Below are 19,642 nucleotides of genomic sequence, written 5' to 3'. Positions count from 1 at the left end.
GTAATGCTTTTAAAAGAGTATATTCCCATATTGATTAGCTATAATAGGATTATCTCAAATTTGACTCACCAACTCAACAGGATTAACTCATGAGCACAAACTTAAACTTCGTCGATTCATGATTTAGCTTGATGCACTATATGTCTAAAATGAGCGAAATTATTACGTGCAATCACCGGATGCCATCCCGATGTCAATCATGACACACCACGTTGCTAGTACCGCTGTGTATCGAGTGATGTGGCGCATCCTGATTGACCTTCAGACGGTCCAATGACCGCACGTAATAATCTCTACTAAATTGGACACAATTTGTGAGCATACAATTTTTTCTTTAATGAATTTTTAAATCTGATGACCGCGATAGTGTTCCCACTTTGATAACCCCAAGCAGGGAAGATATTGTTCTTATTGATGTCGGCAAGCCATCTTCACCACCCCCCAAGATGTCATCCTCGTCCTATTTGGAGCATTTAGTCCATTGTTTATTTGAATTTAAATTATAAATTAAATAGAAAAATTAGTTTCATTTTGAAGCAAAAAATTATAATCCTCGATTTATTTTACAACCAAATAAACTTAAGAAATTAAAATTAATAGAAAATTAATATAATGTCTCATTCTTGAACTAGCAACAACAAATTAATATAATCTCCTGATGCTATCGCACAGTATTAATCTTCCTTGGGTAATTATGGGCGACTTCAATTGTTGTAGATTCGAATATGAAAAGGTTGGTGGTGCTCCTCTGTTGTAGGGGAGACTGGATGAGTTGAATAATTGTATATTTGACTGTGGCTTACAAGACCTGGCTTCTGTTGGTCTTTTATTTACTTGGTATAATCAACGGGTGGATCTTCGTATCCACATCAAGCTTGATAGGATTTTGGTGAATTCTATTTTCATGGATTGCTTTCTCACTGCTTACTACAAGATTGATCCTCCTAACGGTTCTGATCACTCTCCTCTGATTCTGATATCTAATCATGAGGAAAAGAAGTTCACCAGATTCATGTTTAAAAAAATTTGGCTTAATCAGGATGGTTATTGGGAGATTTTACTTAATGCTTTTGACAAACCTTACACTGCCAGCCCTATCTATGCCTTCTACAACTGTTTAAGGAAAGTCAAAATTGATATTAAAAAGAAGAATTGGTCTTCTTCTTCCTTCCTTTCCAAGGCTATCCTCGAGGCTAAGAGAAACCAGCAACATCTCCTTAATGAAATTCAATGCAATCCTCTTGATCATGGTCTTAATACTTCTCTGAAAAATGCCAATGAAAATTTAGGAAGGTTACAGGACAACTGGTCCTCATGGATTAAGCAAAGAGCCAAAGCCTATTGGCTCTCTCAAGGTGAAGATGATATTGGCTTCCTTTATGCTAAGATTAGAGCCCGGAATAACAGAAACAATATTAAGGAGATTATTTCTCCTAAAGGGACTCTTACCTCTCATAGTGACATTGCTGATGCCTTTGTGGAATACTATTCTGAGTTATTTAATGCTCCACCTCCTGTTGTGGATTGTTTTGGTAATATTCCAGTTGGGGAGATGGTCCCTTCCCATCTTGTTGATTCTCTGGTTGCTCCTATTTCTGATAAAGATATTAAAGAAGTTGTCTTTGCGGGAAAAACTGATTCCTCACCTGGACCGGACAGTTTTTCATTTGCTTTTTACCAAAAATCTTGGCACATCATTGGGTATCATCTTTGCCTTGCAGTGAAATACTTCTTTCTTTCGGGTTGTATGCCTAAAGGGGCTAAAGCTACTGTGATTACTCTGATTCCTAAAGGTTCTCACTCCTCTTCTTTTGCGGATTTTAGGCCGATTTCACTTTGTAATGTGTTTTATAAGATTATCGCCAAGATTATAGCAAATAGACTGAAACAGATTATGCCACACATTATTCATGAGAGTCAGTCGGTTTTTATTGCGAATAGGATTTCAACTGACAACATTATTCTGGCCACGGAAGTGCTTAAACTTTTTAAAGGTCATCACAAGTTCTTTTGTGCTAAACTGGATATCAAAAAAGCCTTTGATTCCATTTCTAGGGAATTCCTTTTGGATAGACTGAGGCGTAAAGGCTTTCCTGAATTATTTATCAAATGGATTCATGGTTGCATTTCAGATGTTTATTTCTCTATTTGCATTAATGGTTCATTAGAGGGCTTCTTTAAATCCTCATCTGGTCTTCGGCAAGGGTGTCATTTATCACCTTTGCTTTTCTGTATTGCCATGGATGGTTTATCTCATAGCCTCAACTCTAATCCTAATTCTTCTTTTGATGGGATTAAGCATAAAAACTTCTGTTTGTCTTACTTTATGTATGCTGATGATTTACTTGTTTTTGGGGAGGCCTCTATGTCTAATCTTGCTTCCCTCAAGGCCACTCTAAATTCCTTCAAGGATGCCTCAGGTCTTTGTATTAACCCTTCTAAGAGCTCAATTTTATTCTCTAAGGCTGTTGACAATTCGACTATTCTGGATGATTCTTTGGGGATTTCTAACCTTGAGGATACTTTCACCTATCTGGGCATTCCTATCACTACTCAAAGACTCAAGTTTTCTCACTTCCAACCCCTACTGAGCAAGCTTTCTGCTCTACTTGAGGGTTGGAAAGTTAAGTTTCTTTCTTTTGCAGGACGTGTTCAATACATTAAATTCACGATTGCTAATACCATTGCATACTGGATTAGAGGTGTTATCTTACCCAAATCCTGTCAAAAGTTCATTTCGAGGATTTGCTCTAAATTTCTATTCTATGGCAATCTGACGGACAAGAAGATGCATATGATTTCTTGGAGGAGTGTTACTACGCCTAAGTCCAAGGGGGGGCTTGGTATTCCCTCTCTTGATTCGATGTACCATGCTGTTGCCTTTTTGTTTATTTGGAGATTGATTAATACTAAGTCTCTTATGGGCTGGTGGTTTAAGAATAATTATGAATCTCCTTGGAAGCCTCCCCCTCCCTCGGCTTCTAAATTTTGGAAACTTATATGCTGCAAGGCTATTGATTTTAAGGAGATGGTTAGCTTCAAAGTTGGCACCGATTGTAATTACTCTTTATTTTGGGACCCTTGGTTCTATGGTGAGCCACTGGGTAAGAGTTTATTTATCCCCTCTGGGATGGGTTGCTGTGTGAAGGAGATTATTATGAATGGGAGATGGAATCTTCCCAGGTCTTGGCCTATTGATATTTGTTCCATAATTTTGGGTATACCTATTCAGGATATTGATAACTTGGTGTGGGTTGGTTCTTCTATGCCTGCTTTTAAGTTTTTCTCTACCCATTTTTATTCTTCCTTAAACAATGTGGATTGGTATAAGTATATTTGGCATAAAAAACACGCCATTCGTTTTGCTTGCTATGCCTGGATGGCGATTCTTGGGAAACTTAAGAGTGCTGATTTGTTGATTAGGAGAGGGCTTCCGGTAAGTCCCATTTGCAATTTCTGTTCGGGGCATCCTGAAACACACTCGCACTTGTTTTTTGGGTGCGATTTTACTTTTGGAGTACTCTCTAAGCTTCTGCCAGCTACTAATGCCTTCTACTTAAGACCAAACTTTTTTCAGGTGTATGATTTTATGTGGAACAATGCTAACTTAGCTGTTTTAGAGAAAAAGCTTGTTTCTCTTGCTATTTCAGCTATTGCTTATTTCCTATGGAGAGATAGAAACCAGAGGAGGTTTTCTGACGTGAGAAAGAGCCTTAATCAAGTATGCGATAATATTTGTGCTGCAGTTTGTGCCAAGGTTAAGAGCTGGAAAAATCATGATATTCTGGATGGAAAATTTGGTGAAATTTTGGCCTTTTTGGGATAACTGGAGCTTGCTGTTTGTGCCCTCTGTCTTTGGTTATCTGGAGGTGTTTTTGGATGTTTTGGGCTTTCTGCTGCTTCGTGATGCTGCGGCTTGGGAATATTCTTGGTTTTTAGTTTGCCAGCAGTCAATTTTTGTGTTAGAGACCATTTTTGGGTTGTTTTTGGTGGCTTGGACGATGATGAGCTATGGACTACACCAAGCACCTCCTCAGATGGTCTATGGGCAACCAGAGCGTGCTTTTCTGACCGAACTCGATATGATCATGGCTGGTGGGGACACTGTGAGGGTCCTTGGTTTTTCTGTGGTGCGTTTCCTTGTGGCAACCGGTGCTCCTACAGCTGCTGCTGGGTTTTGTACCCAGTATTCAGATGATTGCTTTAAATGTTGTAATGGATATGATCATTTGGTGTAGTCCTGTATTATGAGTCCTATTTTCCGCCTTTTATAATTTGTTACTTCCTATTGTTTTTGGGGGTATACTGGTCTTACTTGTAATTGATAGATTTTAGTTGTAATCCTTGATTTTGGTTTTAATAGAAGGGCTTAAGCCCCAAATTTTCCCAAAAAAAAAAAAACAACATAGCTAAACTTTTATTTTTCCTCCACCCCATTTGGGAAAGATAGGCTTGGGAGGTTTCTTTTGGCCATCCCTAAGAGATGGGATCAAATGCATGGAGTAGTCTCAAGCCAAGATCCTCCTTCTGGGATAAAAATCCCACCAGCTGGAGTCAATATGTGAGGATTTTCCTAATTCATCGCCCTTTTTATTAGGGATGTCAAAACGGGTCGGCGGGTCGGATTTGGTCGAACTCGAGTTGACCTGGGTCTAATCGGGTCAAACCAAACCCGACCCGATTTTACAAATGTGTCTGGATTTTCAACCTGAACATGACCCGCTCGGGTTACGGGTTGACCCAACCCGAACCGCCAAGATAGAGCAGCCTGCGTTGGGTCGAAGAATCAAACCCTAGCAAACTAGCATCGTAGCACGGTCTGGGCGACGCGAGGCAAGGCCGAGGTTGAGCGGTGGAGTAGCCGAAGCACCGAGCAAGGCGAGGCCGTGGCTGACCTAGCGGCAATTGTAGTCGAGGTCGAGGAGGACCTAGCGGCTAGCGTAGTCAAGCGAACGGCGAACCCAACATGGCAACTGGCAAGGCCGAGGTGAAGCGGCAGAGGCGCGGAGCACTGGAGGATTGGAGCGGCCTGCATTGTGGCGACTGGGCAATGTGATGGCCAGACGCTACTGGGCGACGTGAGGCTGACTGGCCAAGGTAACATAATGCGACACGACAAACTGGCAGATGGCATGACGCAACGATTCAATTTCCCGGGCAAAACATATTGATTTCGAGTTTCCGGGTCTACCCAAACTCGACCTAATTTTAGAAACAGGTCGAAAACTTGAATCCAAACCCGACCCATAATGCAAATAGGTTGACTCAAACCCGAAATTTTTCGGGTCGGGTCCTGGTCGAATTCCGGGTTGGGCCAAATTTTGACACTCCTTTTTATCCTGTCATGTATCAAGATTTGTTAACTGAAGAATATTCATGCAATGACCTCCGAATCTCGTGGTTCATTCTCTACTTTTATCACTTGACAACATACTTTGTATCATCAACTCAACTTGTAAGACTCATGCCACATTTGTAGCTGCAACCCCTCACTGATATGATAAATCTACCTTTGCCACACATTATTAAGAGAGATTATTCTGTGCGGAGTCCAGATGAAAAGTTCCCATTCCAACTGTGAGTGTACACAGTGTTTGTACACACTGTGTACAAAAAAAAAACCAAACTACATGCAAAATTTTACACTATGTACATTCACAGTAGTTCCCGTCCGGACTCTGCACAGAATAATTTCTCCGTTACTAATAACACTTAGAATGTCCTAGGTGATGAACTTTGATGTCTGATCCAAGAAGAGTTTCACCTATGGGGTATGCTTTTTCTTACTCTCCCTTGGGACTTTAAAAAGTCATTGCTATTTGCCATAGCCATCTTCCAACATCATATGTAGACAATGCTCATACTATAGTCATTGGTCCATATGAATATATGATGGATGACCCGTCCAAACCATATGAGCATATTAAAAAGACCATCACGTACATCAAATGGGACTCATATGCAGTCCTCTAATAGATCATTCAACCACTCTTAAGGCTCAAACTTTAATATAGTTTTATACTTTTCCATATCTTGATGGTTTAAGGCACATCAAAAAGGGATGAATTGAGTGTGCACTTTTGTGATTAAGAATTTCAAAAAAAATTCAACCAATCCAATTTTCCATAATTAAATACAATGCGGAAATTTATAACTATTTACAATAGAAGTAATTACTTATCAATCAAAATATTATGTGATAGCTTTCTTATTGTTTCTTAAACCAGCTTTTTAGTACAAAATTTAAAATTTTTGTACTATAAATCTGCTTTAAGAAGCAGTACGAAAGCTGACCCAAATAAATCCTAAATATGCGTACAATCCATCTATCAATGAATCTACTAGCATGAGTCGATTTGAGATTGCCATAGGGCATCAACCTAAAAAGCATAAATATTGTCGACTTCCATATAAATTCTAGGCATAATATTATCGCGCAATGATTCACATAACATATACATGACTTGCATTACATCATTTGTGAAAAAACTAAGTAATAGCTATAACAATTACAAGCCATTGTTTGTTTAAATTTAGAAAGGCTTCAATTAAAAACCTTTAAAGAATTTGAATAGGAGAAAGATAAAGCCTTCTAAAGTAGAATAATGCATTCAAACTAGCACACATAAACTAAATTTTTCAAAAAATTGTTATATTATTTTAAATTTTAACATGATTGACCCTATTCATGAACCTTATATTTTCTTTCAACTCTTCCTTGTGTGTTCACATCTAGCCCTGTGGCCCTTCTACACAGCTTATTCCTAAGGTTATTTTAGATGGTGATATGATATCCACTATTGATGGTGAGTTTTATTAATATCTTGTTTATTATATGATAGACTTGCTTGTCATAATTCATGAATGGCTTCATAAGAAACACAATTTTTTATTTAATTTAATTAGTTGGCTTACTTGTTTTATTTTGCTATTTCTTCAACCAAGAAAAAAAAAAGTAATGATGGCCTTGAAAGAAGAATATATTTTAATTTCTAGTATTAGGTTGGTTCATACGAATTGATATAGCATAGGTTTTGCTCTAGTTTAGGTTAATTCCAACATTAAGTTTTTGATGTTGGAGATTATGGGAATTAGTGCAATTACACTTTACATGAGTTGGGAATTTCCTTGGGTCATATCCAACTAAATGTCATTCTCCGGTTTGCAGTAACCACGAGCGTCCAACTGAACGGTAACCGAACAGCATTTTTGTATTTTAAACAATACGACGCCAGTACATATTGCACTGCTCACAACAAAGAGAAAATGCAACATGCGTTTCTATTTGGCATTCGAGTGGAGACTCGTGACAGCTGCAAACAAGCGATATGCGAATGTCGTTCGAGTCGGCTGGAGATGCCCTTAGGCGCTAATGTTTTGATGTTGTTCTTCTTGGAAGATGGAATTTGGCCTTCTAACCTTGGGTTAGTTTGCATGTCCGGCTCTTTCTACTAATCCTGCATTTGTGTGGCTCTATTAACCTGTAATCTTTTCTATAAATGAAGGTTCTGAGCTATTCAATGAAACAATTATGATTAAATAAAAGTTCTCTTTTTTATTTTTAATTTCGATTAAATAAGTTATTACAATATTTAGTGATTTATGATGTACAAACCATCAGGTTTCTTTCCTAATTTCATTCATTGCATTGCATCAAAAAACTTTAGACCCCTAACATCCTGTACCAATATGAATACACTGTAGAAAAGTGAAAGCAACTGATAATTATATATGATAACATGATTGTTTTATTTCATGCAACACTAAAAATACAGCATCAACAGCTATAACAAATAAAGCCTAGACCCAACCAATGCTTACAAAATGATCAAAAGCAAAAGAGTATAAACATCATCTGCATATCATCCTAACTGTACTAAACCAAGCCTAGAAACAAAGCTAGTAAATGATCAAGGGAGCAAAAAGAAAATATGTAGTCTCAACACCAAAATTTCACCTTATAAACTACAACACCAGCTGCATTACTCTGAGAGGAAGCACTCGTAGATTTCAAGTATTTCCTATCAAATCTTTGAAAAACCGTGAAAATCCTCCACAAGAATACACACAAAATCAAGAAAGCAGTAGAAAATTTGTATTATTTGAGGAAATAGAAACGGAAAATAGCAAGATACAGTTGATCCTCAATTCGAGAGGAGGATCAATCTCTCCCAAATCTCTAGACGCAGCTAGAGCCCAAAGAAAACCTAAATTTAGGAGATCTCAAATTTCAACCAAATTCAAGATGCCCTAACCCTAGGAAAACAAACTATTTAATGCATATAAATCAAAAGGAAATCCCTAAACAGTCCCTACATTCAAAATTCCCTCGCAATTCCCTCAAAAAAACCTTCCAAAAAAGCCCCCGCTGATCTCGTGGCATGCACAGGAGGCGGAGAAATTCCACCTCTATTGCGCTGGGCCGGTCCCGTGTAGACCGGTTGGACCGGTCCAATAGACTAGTCTAACATACTCCACTACAGATCCTTATCCTTTCAGAACACCGGGCAAGAAAACAGCCAAAATTCAAAACATAAAATTTTTATAAGAGATTGTAAGAAACCATCCAGCAAGTTTTTGTCACCTAGCTACATCAAAATTTGAGCAAAAAGCAATACCTCTGTGCAGCCTCTTCCTCCTAATTTCTTGATTCATTTGATACAGAACTCTGCTGTAAAGGAGGGCCTGAGGTCTTTGGATAAGCAATACCATGCAAGGGTTTTGCTATCTCCGCATAAACAAGTCTTCCATTGATCCACTAGAAAAAAACAAATTGCATTGAGAACTAATGGCAGCGGGCAATATCTAGGGCGATTTTCATTTAGAAAATGTGATCTCTCAAAAAAAATCTAGAACTTATTTTGAATATTTTTAAAAATAGCTTAATTTGTCTTCAAAAATAAAAAATAAAGGAGCTTATTGTTATTGGTCACTATTTTACAGACATCTGAGGAGAAAAATTGAACAAAAGTTTAGGTGCCATACCTTGCGATCTATCTCTTCTACAGCTAGAATGGCATCTTCCTGGCTACAGTATTGTATGAATGCATAACCTTTTGAATGTTTGGATTCTTCATGTCGTGGAATCTCAACTGCCAGAAATCGGAGTGTAGATAAAGTGTTTATTTATGGGATGTGAGGATATTATAACACAAAATGCTATTCAAAAGATGAAAGTTGAAAAACATACTATCAATAATATGCCCGAACCTTGAGAATAATTTGATAAGTGAGGCTTCACTAATGGAGTATGAAAGATCTGTAAAAACGAATTACGCATTAATGAAGTTGAAAGAGGTGTACATCCCACAATTATCATTGTGCACATATTAATGCTAGCAAAATAGAACATAGAGCATGGCATTAGAGAGGACAAATGGCAGTAGAAAATTCTCAGCTTTTCTCCGCCTGAATGGTGATAGATTTTGATACTGATGCATCATACAGAATTCAAGTTGGATGGTTGAAGTGGAGGAATGCATCAAGCTTGTTGTGTGATAGAAAAGTCTCCCTCAAACTTAAGGGAAAATTCTATAAGATGGAGGTAAGAGATCTGCAATGCTTTATCCAGTCCAGCGTGAACCCTTCCATGAGTGTCCGTCCAGCAGTCTTGTAAGGCAAGGCCGTGGCTGTGCCTTGCCGCGGCCTTGCCGCTGAGGGCTGTTTCAGCCCAGTCCACCATGAAACTCTTCCAGGCATGGCTATTTTCAGTCCATCCCACCTTAGACATCTTCCAGGAAAGGTTTAGATAGAATCACTTGCGATTGAGAGAAATAAGGTGACAACAAGAATCCAAGAAGTCCAAAGACATTGGCTGATGAATCAAGAATGAGTCATTTAATGCAAGAAGCATTTATCTGGTTTTTAGTTTCTACAGATTACTTCTTTTCCATGGGAACAGTGATCCACAAAAAATTATCTAGTTTTTCTTATAGGTGGCCGTGGGTTCTTCAACTAATCTACCATCTCTTCCATGTTATTAGATACAAGAACGATCGTTGCAGTTTAAGCCCATGAAGAAACAATGCAAAAGGTCGTCTGCCACTATAGAAGCACCGGTGAAGTTTCAAGGAGGGCCTTGGGTCGCTTCGGTGAGGTTAATTTTTACCGAGTATGAGAAAGACTTTTTAGCGTTAAAAGCTTTGTGCAATATTGTTATTTTATATTATCCCATCTTGGATTTGTAGTTGTTAAAGATTTATGTAGTTGTTCTATGTTATAGGGATTCTTGCTCTTATGTATTTCCATTCAATCGGTGTCACATGAGATAGGTAGAGTATTGGGTATCGATAGAAATTGAGGATGTGAATAAATTTTTAAGGGATTAGGCAATAAACTTCATGAACTACTCGTATTTAATCAAATCATTAGCTTTGATACCACTTGATGGGAAGTGAACCAAAGAAAGACTAAAGTTGGGCATTAACACTTGATATCAGTCCAATAGTCACCATATATCAAACTCCTCCACGAACAAAATGTGACTCCTTTAATTTATTTTTAAGGCATCAAACTGTCTAGCTTTAGTATCTTTCAATATTTTGATTGCCTTATTCTAGGTGATTATGAAAAAAATTTATATCATGTATTTAGAAGATCACAATCTACTTGAAAAATATTAGATCAACCATGTGGCTCTTGTTTTGACATCAAATAAATTTGCTAAACCAATTCTGAAGAACCTATGCAGTGCTTAGGGTACATAAGTTGAGCCAATCTAAACCCCACAATGGCAGGAGTTCCATGCACTAAATTAAGCCATTATACAAATATATTTATCTATGTACTACAGACTTAGTCTATTCTAGTAATATCTGTATTCTATTATTTCCAAAAAAATTCATCTTTTCAAATCACCGTTCATGTGATCCTATTGGTGCAAATGAATTTCCATTCCATTCATAGCAGAACTCCTTTTAATCCCCCATGCCATATTGCAGCTATATTATTTAATCATATCCAAGAAACAAATGGAAAAGAAACAGGACAAAGAAACTACATAACATTTGTAGGTATTTCTTGCAGATTCTACAACTATAGAAAGAGCCAATATTATCACCATTAGTGTTATCCAAGCTATTTGGGTTGATTTTAGGAATTCTTTTTTCCACTTGTTCTTATTGAGAGTTGCCTGAACTATTAAATATTTAAATCTACTATTCGCATATTATTCTTAAAATTTCTAAGTATTTTACCTTAAGTTTGCCCTTTATTCCTAATTTTTTGGCAAATATTTTATTTGGTCATCTAATAGATGTAATATATGATTTGTTATACATGTCAAAGCATTTAAACCCATTTTCAACTGACTTATTTTTATATATGCCGCTATAATTATTCTTAATTATGTTTATTTGATTTGCAACACATCCATTTTACCATTTTCATTTCGCCGAGAGAGAGCAGCTATGGATCTATATTAACCAATACATATTCAGAAATAAGAATTGGATGTTATAAACAAAACAAAAAACAAAAAACAAAAAACAAATTTTAGGGTTTGTAAGGTTAAACTTGCTGAAGACAAAAAACAAGCGCTCTCAAATTCTTAAGCGAGATGTAAATTATGAACGAAATATAAAAAAATCATTTGATAATTTGTTCAGCATAGCAAAAGAGAAGGGTCTAAATTCAGTAATGTTTGAGTGGAGGGGCCGATTGGGGCTTACTCCTGACGAAGATTCTGCTCGCGAGAGGGAAGTTTCGGGACGAAGTATTCAAGCACCTTCCCTTCCCCGAGGGAGACGAAAGAGAAGAAGAAGATGATGATGAAATAAGGAGAGGCTTCGCAGTGGAAATCTGCGAGAAAGCTCCCAACATTTCACTCAGTTCGGATCTTGAAGTTGCAAGCGAAGACTGCAACGCTATATAATTTCTGCCGTTTGGTTGCGTCGCGCGTTATGCAACACAAGCAAGCGTAGTTTCACTTCTGTGAAAGAATACCCCGAAACTATTGTTGTTAATTTAATCTTAAATTTTATTTTATTTTTTTTAACTTTTTTTTTAGGGTTTTTACATGTATAACACTTAAAACTATCATATTTACCTATTAAACACCTAAAGTTACATATTTACTAATATACCACCTCAAAACCTTTAACTTAATAAAAAAACCACTCCGTTCGCTCCTGTCACAGCAGACGTCGCAACTCCGCCCTCTCCGCCCTCGTTCGCTTCTTTTAATAATCTCTCAGGTGAGATCCCTGTTGAAACGCTCTCTGAGATCTCTGATCTAAGGATCCTGCAGCTCTCATTCAACAATTTCTCCGGCGAGCTACCCAAATCCCTTTTTAACCTCACCAAGCTGGAAAATCTTGATTTCAGCTCCAATGCTTTATCTGGCTTCATCCCCCTTAGATTTGGCAGCAGCTTAAGGGAGATTCATTTGCATAGCAATCTCTTCACTGGCTTCTAGCAACTCTGAGCAACTGCTCGAATCTTGTTTCCATCGACCTCAGCTTTAATTACCTCACCAGGAAGATCCCTTCCTCCATAACTACTCTTCCTTTCCTCAGGGATCTGATCATGTGGCAGAACCTCCTTGAAGGTGAGATCCCTATCGATTTCAGCCGCAGCTCTGCTCTCGATAACCTTATCCTCGACAACAATGCTCTCACCGGCTCAAGATATGCTTTGAGAGTCTTGCTAAAATGATGGGTCAACCTAAAGGTTTTATTTGAGGAAGATTATTAGGTGCTGAGTATGGACATAAAATGTGTTACTATGTATTTCTGTGTACCCTCATAAATTTGGATTGTTCGGATTATGCACGTAATAATTTCTCTCATTAATTACTTTCTAAGACAGCTTTTTAATATAAAATTTTCAAGTTCAATAATTTTTTATAAATAAAAAAATTGCTTTAGATAGCTTTTTGCCACTATTTTTTTTCTGTTTTCAATAATTTTTTGTATTAAAAAATTATTTTAAAAATTAATTAAGAAAACAATCACAAAACGAACCTAAGGTTTCGTTTGGGGTAACTTTTCTACTGCTTTATTTTTCATATCACATTAATAATTTTTATTTGATTTTTCACTTATTCCATGAAATTATTATATTAGGAAGTTATTTTCTAAAACAACATTAAAAAAAAAATACTTTTTCAATAATAATTTTATAATCATCTTTATTAAAATTTGCGGTCGTTCCAAACAATATCTAAGTATTTGTTTGGAATAATTTTTTCACAAATTTTATATTTCTATCATAATTACATTTTGTAACAATTTTCTTAGTATTTAAAAAAATCATGATCAGATATACTAAAATTTATTATCTAAAAGAATTTTTTTCAAAATTAAAATAATTAAAATAATAGTATTTTCCCATCAATTACTCTGCTTCTACTAAAAGGGCTAAAGCTGCCTCAAAGTAATCCTTTGTCAAAGTTGACCGTTGACTAATTAACGAATAAATTAGCAAGCAGACGCCACCTTCTTCCTCCCCTCTTCCTGACTTCCCTGTCACCCTCTTCTTCTCAGTTCTCTCCTTCTGGCCCATCAAAAACTCCTAAAAATTTCAAAAGCAGAGAAGCCCACTCTGATCTCTTCCACCATGGAAATTTAGCAGAACAAATTATTAAAAAAAAAAAGATCTAAACCATTCAATATGTAAAAAGATAAGATTCCATAACATAAAACTGTGTAAGCCGACACAAATCGCATTAACTGTATGCAGAACTGTAACTAAACTAGTTCCCTGAAACTCCCACCTGCTCCTCACATAAAGCACCCCTCACTCTGCCCGTACTCCATTACCGCTGGCTTCCGCCGGCGATCCCATCAAGCAACTCCGGCAGGCGGCAGCCCCGCCAACATCGTGCCATTCATCCCGTGAAAGATCTCATCGTGCTATTCATCCCTTGAAAGATCTCATTATCTATGTTTTCGTAGTTCATGGCGAACTGGTCGGCTGGCGCGAAGTTATTGAAGTACTGCTGCTGATGAAGCCCGCCGAAACTCGGCTGAGCGGTAGTGGTTTGTTGGATAGGGTTATCGAGCCCGAGCCCAAGCCCGAACCCGAATCCGAGGTTGATGGTTGATGGTCCACCGGGGATGTAAGGAGCGGACGGGACGCCGGTGAATTGTTGCACCATGGTGCGGAAGTTAGAGGCGTCAGTGTTGAGGAGAGTGGTGGGGGTTCTGCGGGAAGCTCGGGAGCGTTTTCGGGGAGGCTTCGTGGACCGCCCGACGTCTGTGGTGGGGTCGGAGTTAACGGCAACCGAGGTGGTTCTGTGGTAGAGTTGGGCCCAGCAGGCTGGTTTTGGGCTGCCGTCGGCCATAGGTGGCGGTGGATGGGGAGAGGCAACTGGAGCTTGGAAGTTGCAGCAAAAATGAAAGCCAAGATGGGGGTGTTTATGAAAGGGAGGGAGGTGAAGTGTTCCGCCGGGTCAAAAAATAAATTGTGCGAGTGAGCGCTGACGGACACTGGTAGGTCCACGTGGCGTAAAGTGGTGGAAGTCGGGGACTCGGGGTGGGTGGCACGTGGGGTGGGAATGTGTGTGCGGCAAATTATTACGTCCGGTGTCCGGATTCGTCCAAACACTAATTCAGATGGGCCACATCATCAAAATACATCGGAACCCAATGTATTTGAATGATGTGGCACATTTGAATTGGGTGTCCGGACGACGTAATAATTCGCCCAGTCTAAGAGGATATAGATGGTGTAAGAAAAATTTTGCATCGTAAAGAAGGATAAATTACTCCGGTATGGAGTGTACATAATCTATATATTGACTATAATTATATATATAATTTGATTTTCTTATATATACAATAGATACAATTGCTGTGTACATTCATATCCGAACTGTTCTTTACCGTATGGACTCCGCACGGAATAATTTCTCGTAAATAAGTAACACATATCATGATTAAAAGTTTTGAGCAGCCTTTTTTTACTTATTTTTTAAACTTATATTTTAGTTAAAAAATTCTGAGATTATTTTAGAAAGCAAAAAAAAAAAAAAAACTTCAAATGTAGCCTAAATTAATGAAATTATCATATTCTCCTAACAGGCCCCAATCTTCTCTGCGAGCCCCTAACATAATACACTTAGTAAAGTTGCTTCCTCGATCATGCAAAATTCTTATTTGAATTTTATTTTAATCTAGTTAATTTGAGCTGAAATGAGCATTCACATATATATATTTCTAAACCCTAAACAAAGAATAAGAATATTTCTTCGATTTGGTTATACGAGACATATAATCAAATGTCCGTCATTTATCATATATATGATTTATATCTTTTAATTAAGATTGTTTGAGATGGTTGTAGCTTTTTTTATAATGATTGTTGTAAAGTTACTCGGAGAAAGCAGTTGTTTTGAAAGCTAGTACAGAAAATAGCTTAACAACAACAAAAATTTTGAAAACGGTGAAAAAGTAGTGGTCAAACAAAAATTATGATTATGATATGAAAAACAAAACAGTAAGAAAGGTGTCCCAAATTAAGCCTTAGGTTTCGTTTGGGACGGTTTTTTTATTACTTTCTAAAACGGAGTTTTAATACTAAAATAAAAAAAAAAATTATTCTAAAACACCATTTTAGAAAGCAGTAAAAAAGCCGTCCCAAACGAAGCCTTAGTGTTAAATTTTGGATGCTACTTAATGAAAGGCACTTTTTTACTTTATATGCTTATAATAGTTGTAATTAGAGAAATATGTCGCTTCTTTGTATTTTTGGACGAATATGCCCAAAAGTTTATTTCATGCCAAAATAATCTCTATTTTGATCTTAGATTACCTATTTAAAGTCCATAGAAAATGGCATTAACATGGTTTAAATCATATTCAAATATTGTTGTTGAAAGTGATCAAAAGAGCTAAAATATTAGAGATTATAAGGCATATGTATACAATATAGCATAAGCTAATAGCTATAATGCAACTCAACATAGATCAATCTAATAGTTATAGCACAATAGAGTGTAATGCAATATTTATAACTTAGTAAAGAGCAATATAATAGTCATAATAGAACAAAGTAAAATTCAAAAACTATAACAAATACATCTTGTTGTGTGCTAGAACATTCGTAGAGATAGAGAGATATAAACAGTTTAACGTCCTTACTTTGTATGAAGATCCAACACACACATTAAGAGTTGTAGGTGCAACAGATATAAGAGACATCAAATTTTTATATGAAAAAACTTGAAAATGGGAAAATCTATCGGTCCACCCAGTTGAAATGATTTCACTAGTGTTTGTCGTTGATTAGAAATGATGCCCTTCCTCGGAGGAAGACGCTAGCGTTGTTGGGCGACAATTATAAAAACTCATATTTTGACCCAGTTAAATATTTTTTTATGGAGTCATTATAAGTCGAAATCATTAACCGTCTTCATCATAACATAAATATTGTTGTACTTTAATTGTACTATTTTTTTTCTAGGCATTGGTGCAAATTTTTAAGATATCAATGTATGTCGGTATAAGTGAGGATTTTTGGGATTGTTAGGTGTTCATTTTACAAATCGATTTCATCAAAATTTTCTAAATATGATGGGTTATTTTATGAATTTTTTATAATTTTTAGAGCTCCTGATTGGTTATTTTATGATTTTTTTTATAATTTTTAGAGCTCCTGATTTAAAAATATAAAACGATTTATATCATATATATGTAAAACTAAATAATTTACATAATTATATTTATATCTTATGAGATTTTATTATAAAATATCTATTACCATTAAAAGAAATATATTTTCCCATTCTGATTCGTCTAACATAGAGATGTAAGAAAGATATCGAGAGAAAAATGAGAAAAGAGAAAATATAAGTTTGGATTTAGAAGTCGTGGAGCAATTTTTGTTAATCAGTTCTGTAGGGAGATTTGCTTGTCTCATTATATAGAACTATTATATATTAGTGATTTAGATAATTTTGTAGTATATTTTGTGTTTTATGCTTTTTAATTTTGTCAAAACTTGCAAAACTTATTATATCTTGATTTTTAGCAAACTTTTACCGTATAATTTTTTATATGTAATAGATGTCAACTATCTAAGAATTTTAACTGTAATAGTATTAAATTTCATCAGGCAAAATAAACATTATCAAAATTTTTATAATTTTCACTAAATAAATAGTTCAATTTTTTTATTTAAGCATATTGTTAATACTAACATTGAGAATGAAAATTGGTGAATGATTGGGTAATAGTTGATCGTTAATAATGTGATAATAATATATGTGAAGATAAGTAAAAAGTTTGTTTCATTAACGTTGGCTGCAAACTGATTGACGTGTATAATATGGTGGGCTGATGAGTTTTTTTTTTAATATTGTGATTTTATGTTATCATCTACCAATTCATGTGAAATGATTGTGAGTTATAAAAAGATGATTACTATGTTGACGGACAAAGAGTGACGACTTTATTTATTGTGCAAACAATTTACTAATACTGACATGATATTGAAAAAATAACTGTTAAGTTAGGACTTCTTACTTGTTTAGTGTGACTATTGAAATACGTGTTATTTATTCATTTACTTCTTTATTGTTACTATTAATTGATTTATTGTTATTATACAAATTTACTATCACTATATTGCTTTACTACTACTGTCACCAATTTTACTGATGATACTGTATTAATAATGAGCATGTGACATGTTGAGCATGCATGTCATTGAGATAATAATTTGATACTGATATAGAATAATTGGAAAGCATGTGTATATCATTATATGTGGTTAAACGATTTCAGGTCAGGGTAAGAGAGCATAAGATTGACCCACAGCGCTACAACGTACACTAGACAATTCTACGACGTCAAATTGAGAGTGTTGCGGCGCTCAACTCTCTATCATTTATCTCAGCAAACTCTACAACAATAAGGTGCTTGGGAACACAACGTCAGGCTGCTCAGATACACTGCATCGGGCATTTGAACACCCGAAACCAAGCATGGGAAGAACCTCCCACACCACCACTATAAACACGAGAATTTGACTTGAGGTGCGAGACAACAGTACAATCCGATTGATAGAGACAATCAAATTCCACAAATACTAACAAAACGCAATTTATAAATTATGAATATTTATGTATGTAATGTTAAATTAAAAAATATATATATTTGTTAAAAATATAATTAAATTTATTGTTGTGAGATGTTATATATATATATATATATATATCTTAATTTGTCCTCAATGCATTTACATAAACACTTCATAATATCAAAACTACTATTTTAATAAAAGAGTTCAAATTATTTCTATAGCTTTGGAGCTTTGCATGGCTTTACATAATCAATAACCATATCATTAGTAAAGAATTGCGGACATTAGATAGATACAATAATAATCAATAACAACAAATACATTAAATAAAGAATTATATGTCATTAACATTACTAAATATATATTATAGATTTATAAACCCTTTTATCAGCACAAAGTTGTGACTAGGAGATCATTATTGACTTAATAATAGACAAATATATTTCTAAAGTTTAAATAAGATTTAAACACAATTCAAACTTGTAATATGAGATTTAGACTTTGTTCAAACTAGAGGTGTCAATTTCGGATCACGGGTCGGGTTCGGGTCGAATCCGACAATGCGGGCAGTTGATTTAAAACAGGTTCGTGGGTTGACCCGGCAACCCGTCGGGTCAACCCGAACCCGACCCATTTTTCAAACGGGTCGATTTCTGAAACCCAAACCCTACCCATTTTGAAATCGGGTCGGGTCAAACCCGAAATTTCCGGGTCGGGTTTTCGCGTCGTGTCAAATATTGACACCCGTAGTTCGAACCTTATTTAAGCAGTTTTCGAGACTAATGTTTGAAAATTAAGTTTAAACTCGATTCGAAGAAGATTTGAATAAGGTTCAAACAAGTTCGAATAATGTATGAATACAATTCGAAAAAAATCTGAGCATTGCTCGAATCTAATTCAAGATATTTAAACCTTGTTCAAACTATTTTCAAACCTAGTTCGTACATCAGTTTTAGCACTGATTCGAACGTAATCGAACATCTAATAGTCAAATCCTTGGTTCGAAACATGTTTTCAAATCAGTTCAAAAGAGATTTGTACACTAAATATGGAATTCAAACATTGCTCATTTTTTGACCAAGAGAAGGTTTGTAGCCATTTGCATGTGCATGATAATGCTTATATTTCAGTAATAAGAATAATTTGGTTCAATATCATTAGTATTAGACATATAGAATTAAAATTCTCAATAATAATAATAAAAAAAGACTTCGGTTTTATTTGAAATAGCTTTTGATATTTATCTTTTTTCGTTACTTTAAATATATATATACTAAAAATTACTTTAAAAACTATCCCGCACAAATAAACGCTATAAAAAAGTTAATGTTTTAGCAGCAGTTCATAGCAGTGGTTTTAAAATCATTGTTATAGATAGATATAGACAACAGTTTTAATCGGTGCTAAATTTACCGTCAAAAAATCAAATTTATCATAATATTTTGTAGCAGTGGTTTGCAAATCGCCAGCTAAGACACTGCCGCTCACAAATTTGCTAACAATCTCTTCTTTTCATGCCTTAGCCACCTCATAAAATCGCTGCTAAAGCCTTTTCAACGAACACATACAAGAGATTTTTAGTTTTTTTTTTAACTACTACAAATAAATTAGTAGATAT

General features: G+C 35.7%; 2 protein-coding genes across 3 annotated transcripts; both read right to left on the bottom strand.

Annotated features, from left to right (window-relative positions):
- Nucleotides 1-8,198: 8,198 nt before the first annotated feature.
- Nucleotides 8,199-11,938, bottom strand: LOC110108261 (small RNA-binding protein 11, chloroplastic). Of its 2 annotated transcripts, XM_020838832.2 has the most exons (5): nt 11,670-11,937; nt 9,191-9,259; nt 8,986-9,092; nt 8,619-8,758; nt 8,199-8,492 (listed from the first exon to the last, which is right to left on the bottom strand). In XM_020838832.2, the coding sequence occupies exons 1-4, from the start codon at nt 11,818-11,820 to the stop codon at nt 8,639-8,641; spliced, it is 447 nt and encodes a 148-aa protein (XP_020694491.1). In that variant the 5' UTR covers nt 11,821-11,937; the 3' UTR covers nt 8,199-8,492; nt 8,619-8,638. The 2 variants fall into 2 exon arrangements, with proteins under 2 accessions (XP_020694491.1, XP_020694490.1); XM_020838831.2 differs by having other exon boundaries at nt 8,199-8,758; nt 11,670-11,938.
- A 1,674-nt stretch (nt 11,939-13,612) lies between these two features.
- Nucleotides 13,613-14,355, bottom strand: LOC110108264 (VQ motif-containing protein 22). Its single transcript, XM_020838835.2, has one exon. It carries the CDS (start codon nt 14,282-14,284, stop codon nt 13,829-13,831), a length of 456 nt encoding a protein of 151 aa, XP_020694494.1. The 5' UTR covers nt 14,285-14,355; the 3' UTR covers nt 13,613-13,828.
- Nucleotides 14,356-19,642: the final 5,287 nt, after the last annotated feature.

This window comes from Dendrobium catenatum, unplaced genomic scaffold (assembly GCF_001605985.2).
Source record: "Dendrobium catenatum unplaced genomic scaffold, ASM160598v2 fragScaff_scaffold_716, whole genome shotgun sequence".
NCBI classification, from domain to species: domain Eukaryota; kingdom Viridiplantae; phylum Streptophyta; class Magnoliopsida; order Asparagales; family Orchidaceae; genus Dendrobium; species Dendrobium catenatum.
This window is presented reverse-complemented; position numbering and strand designations above follow the sequence as displayed.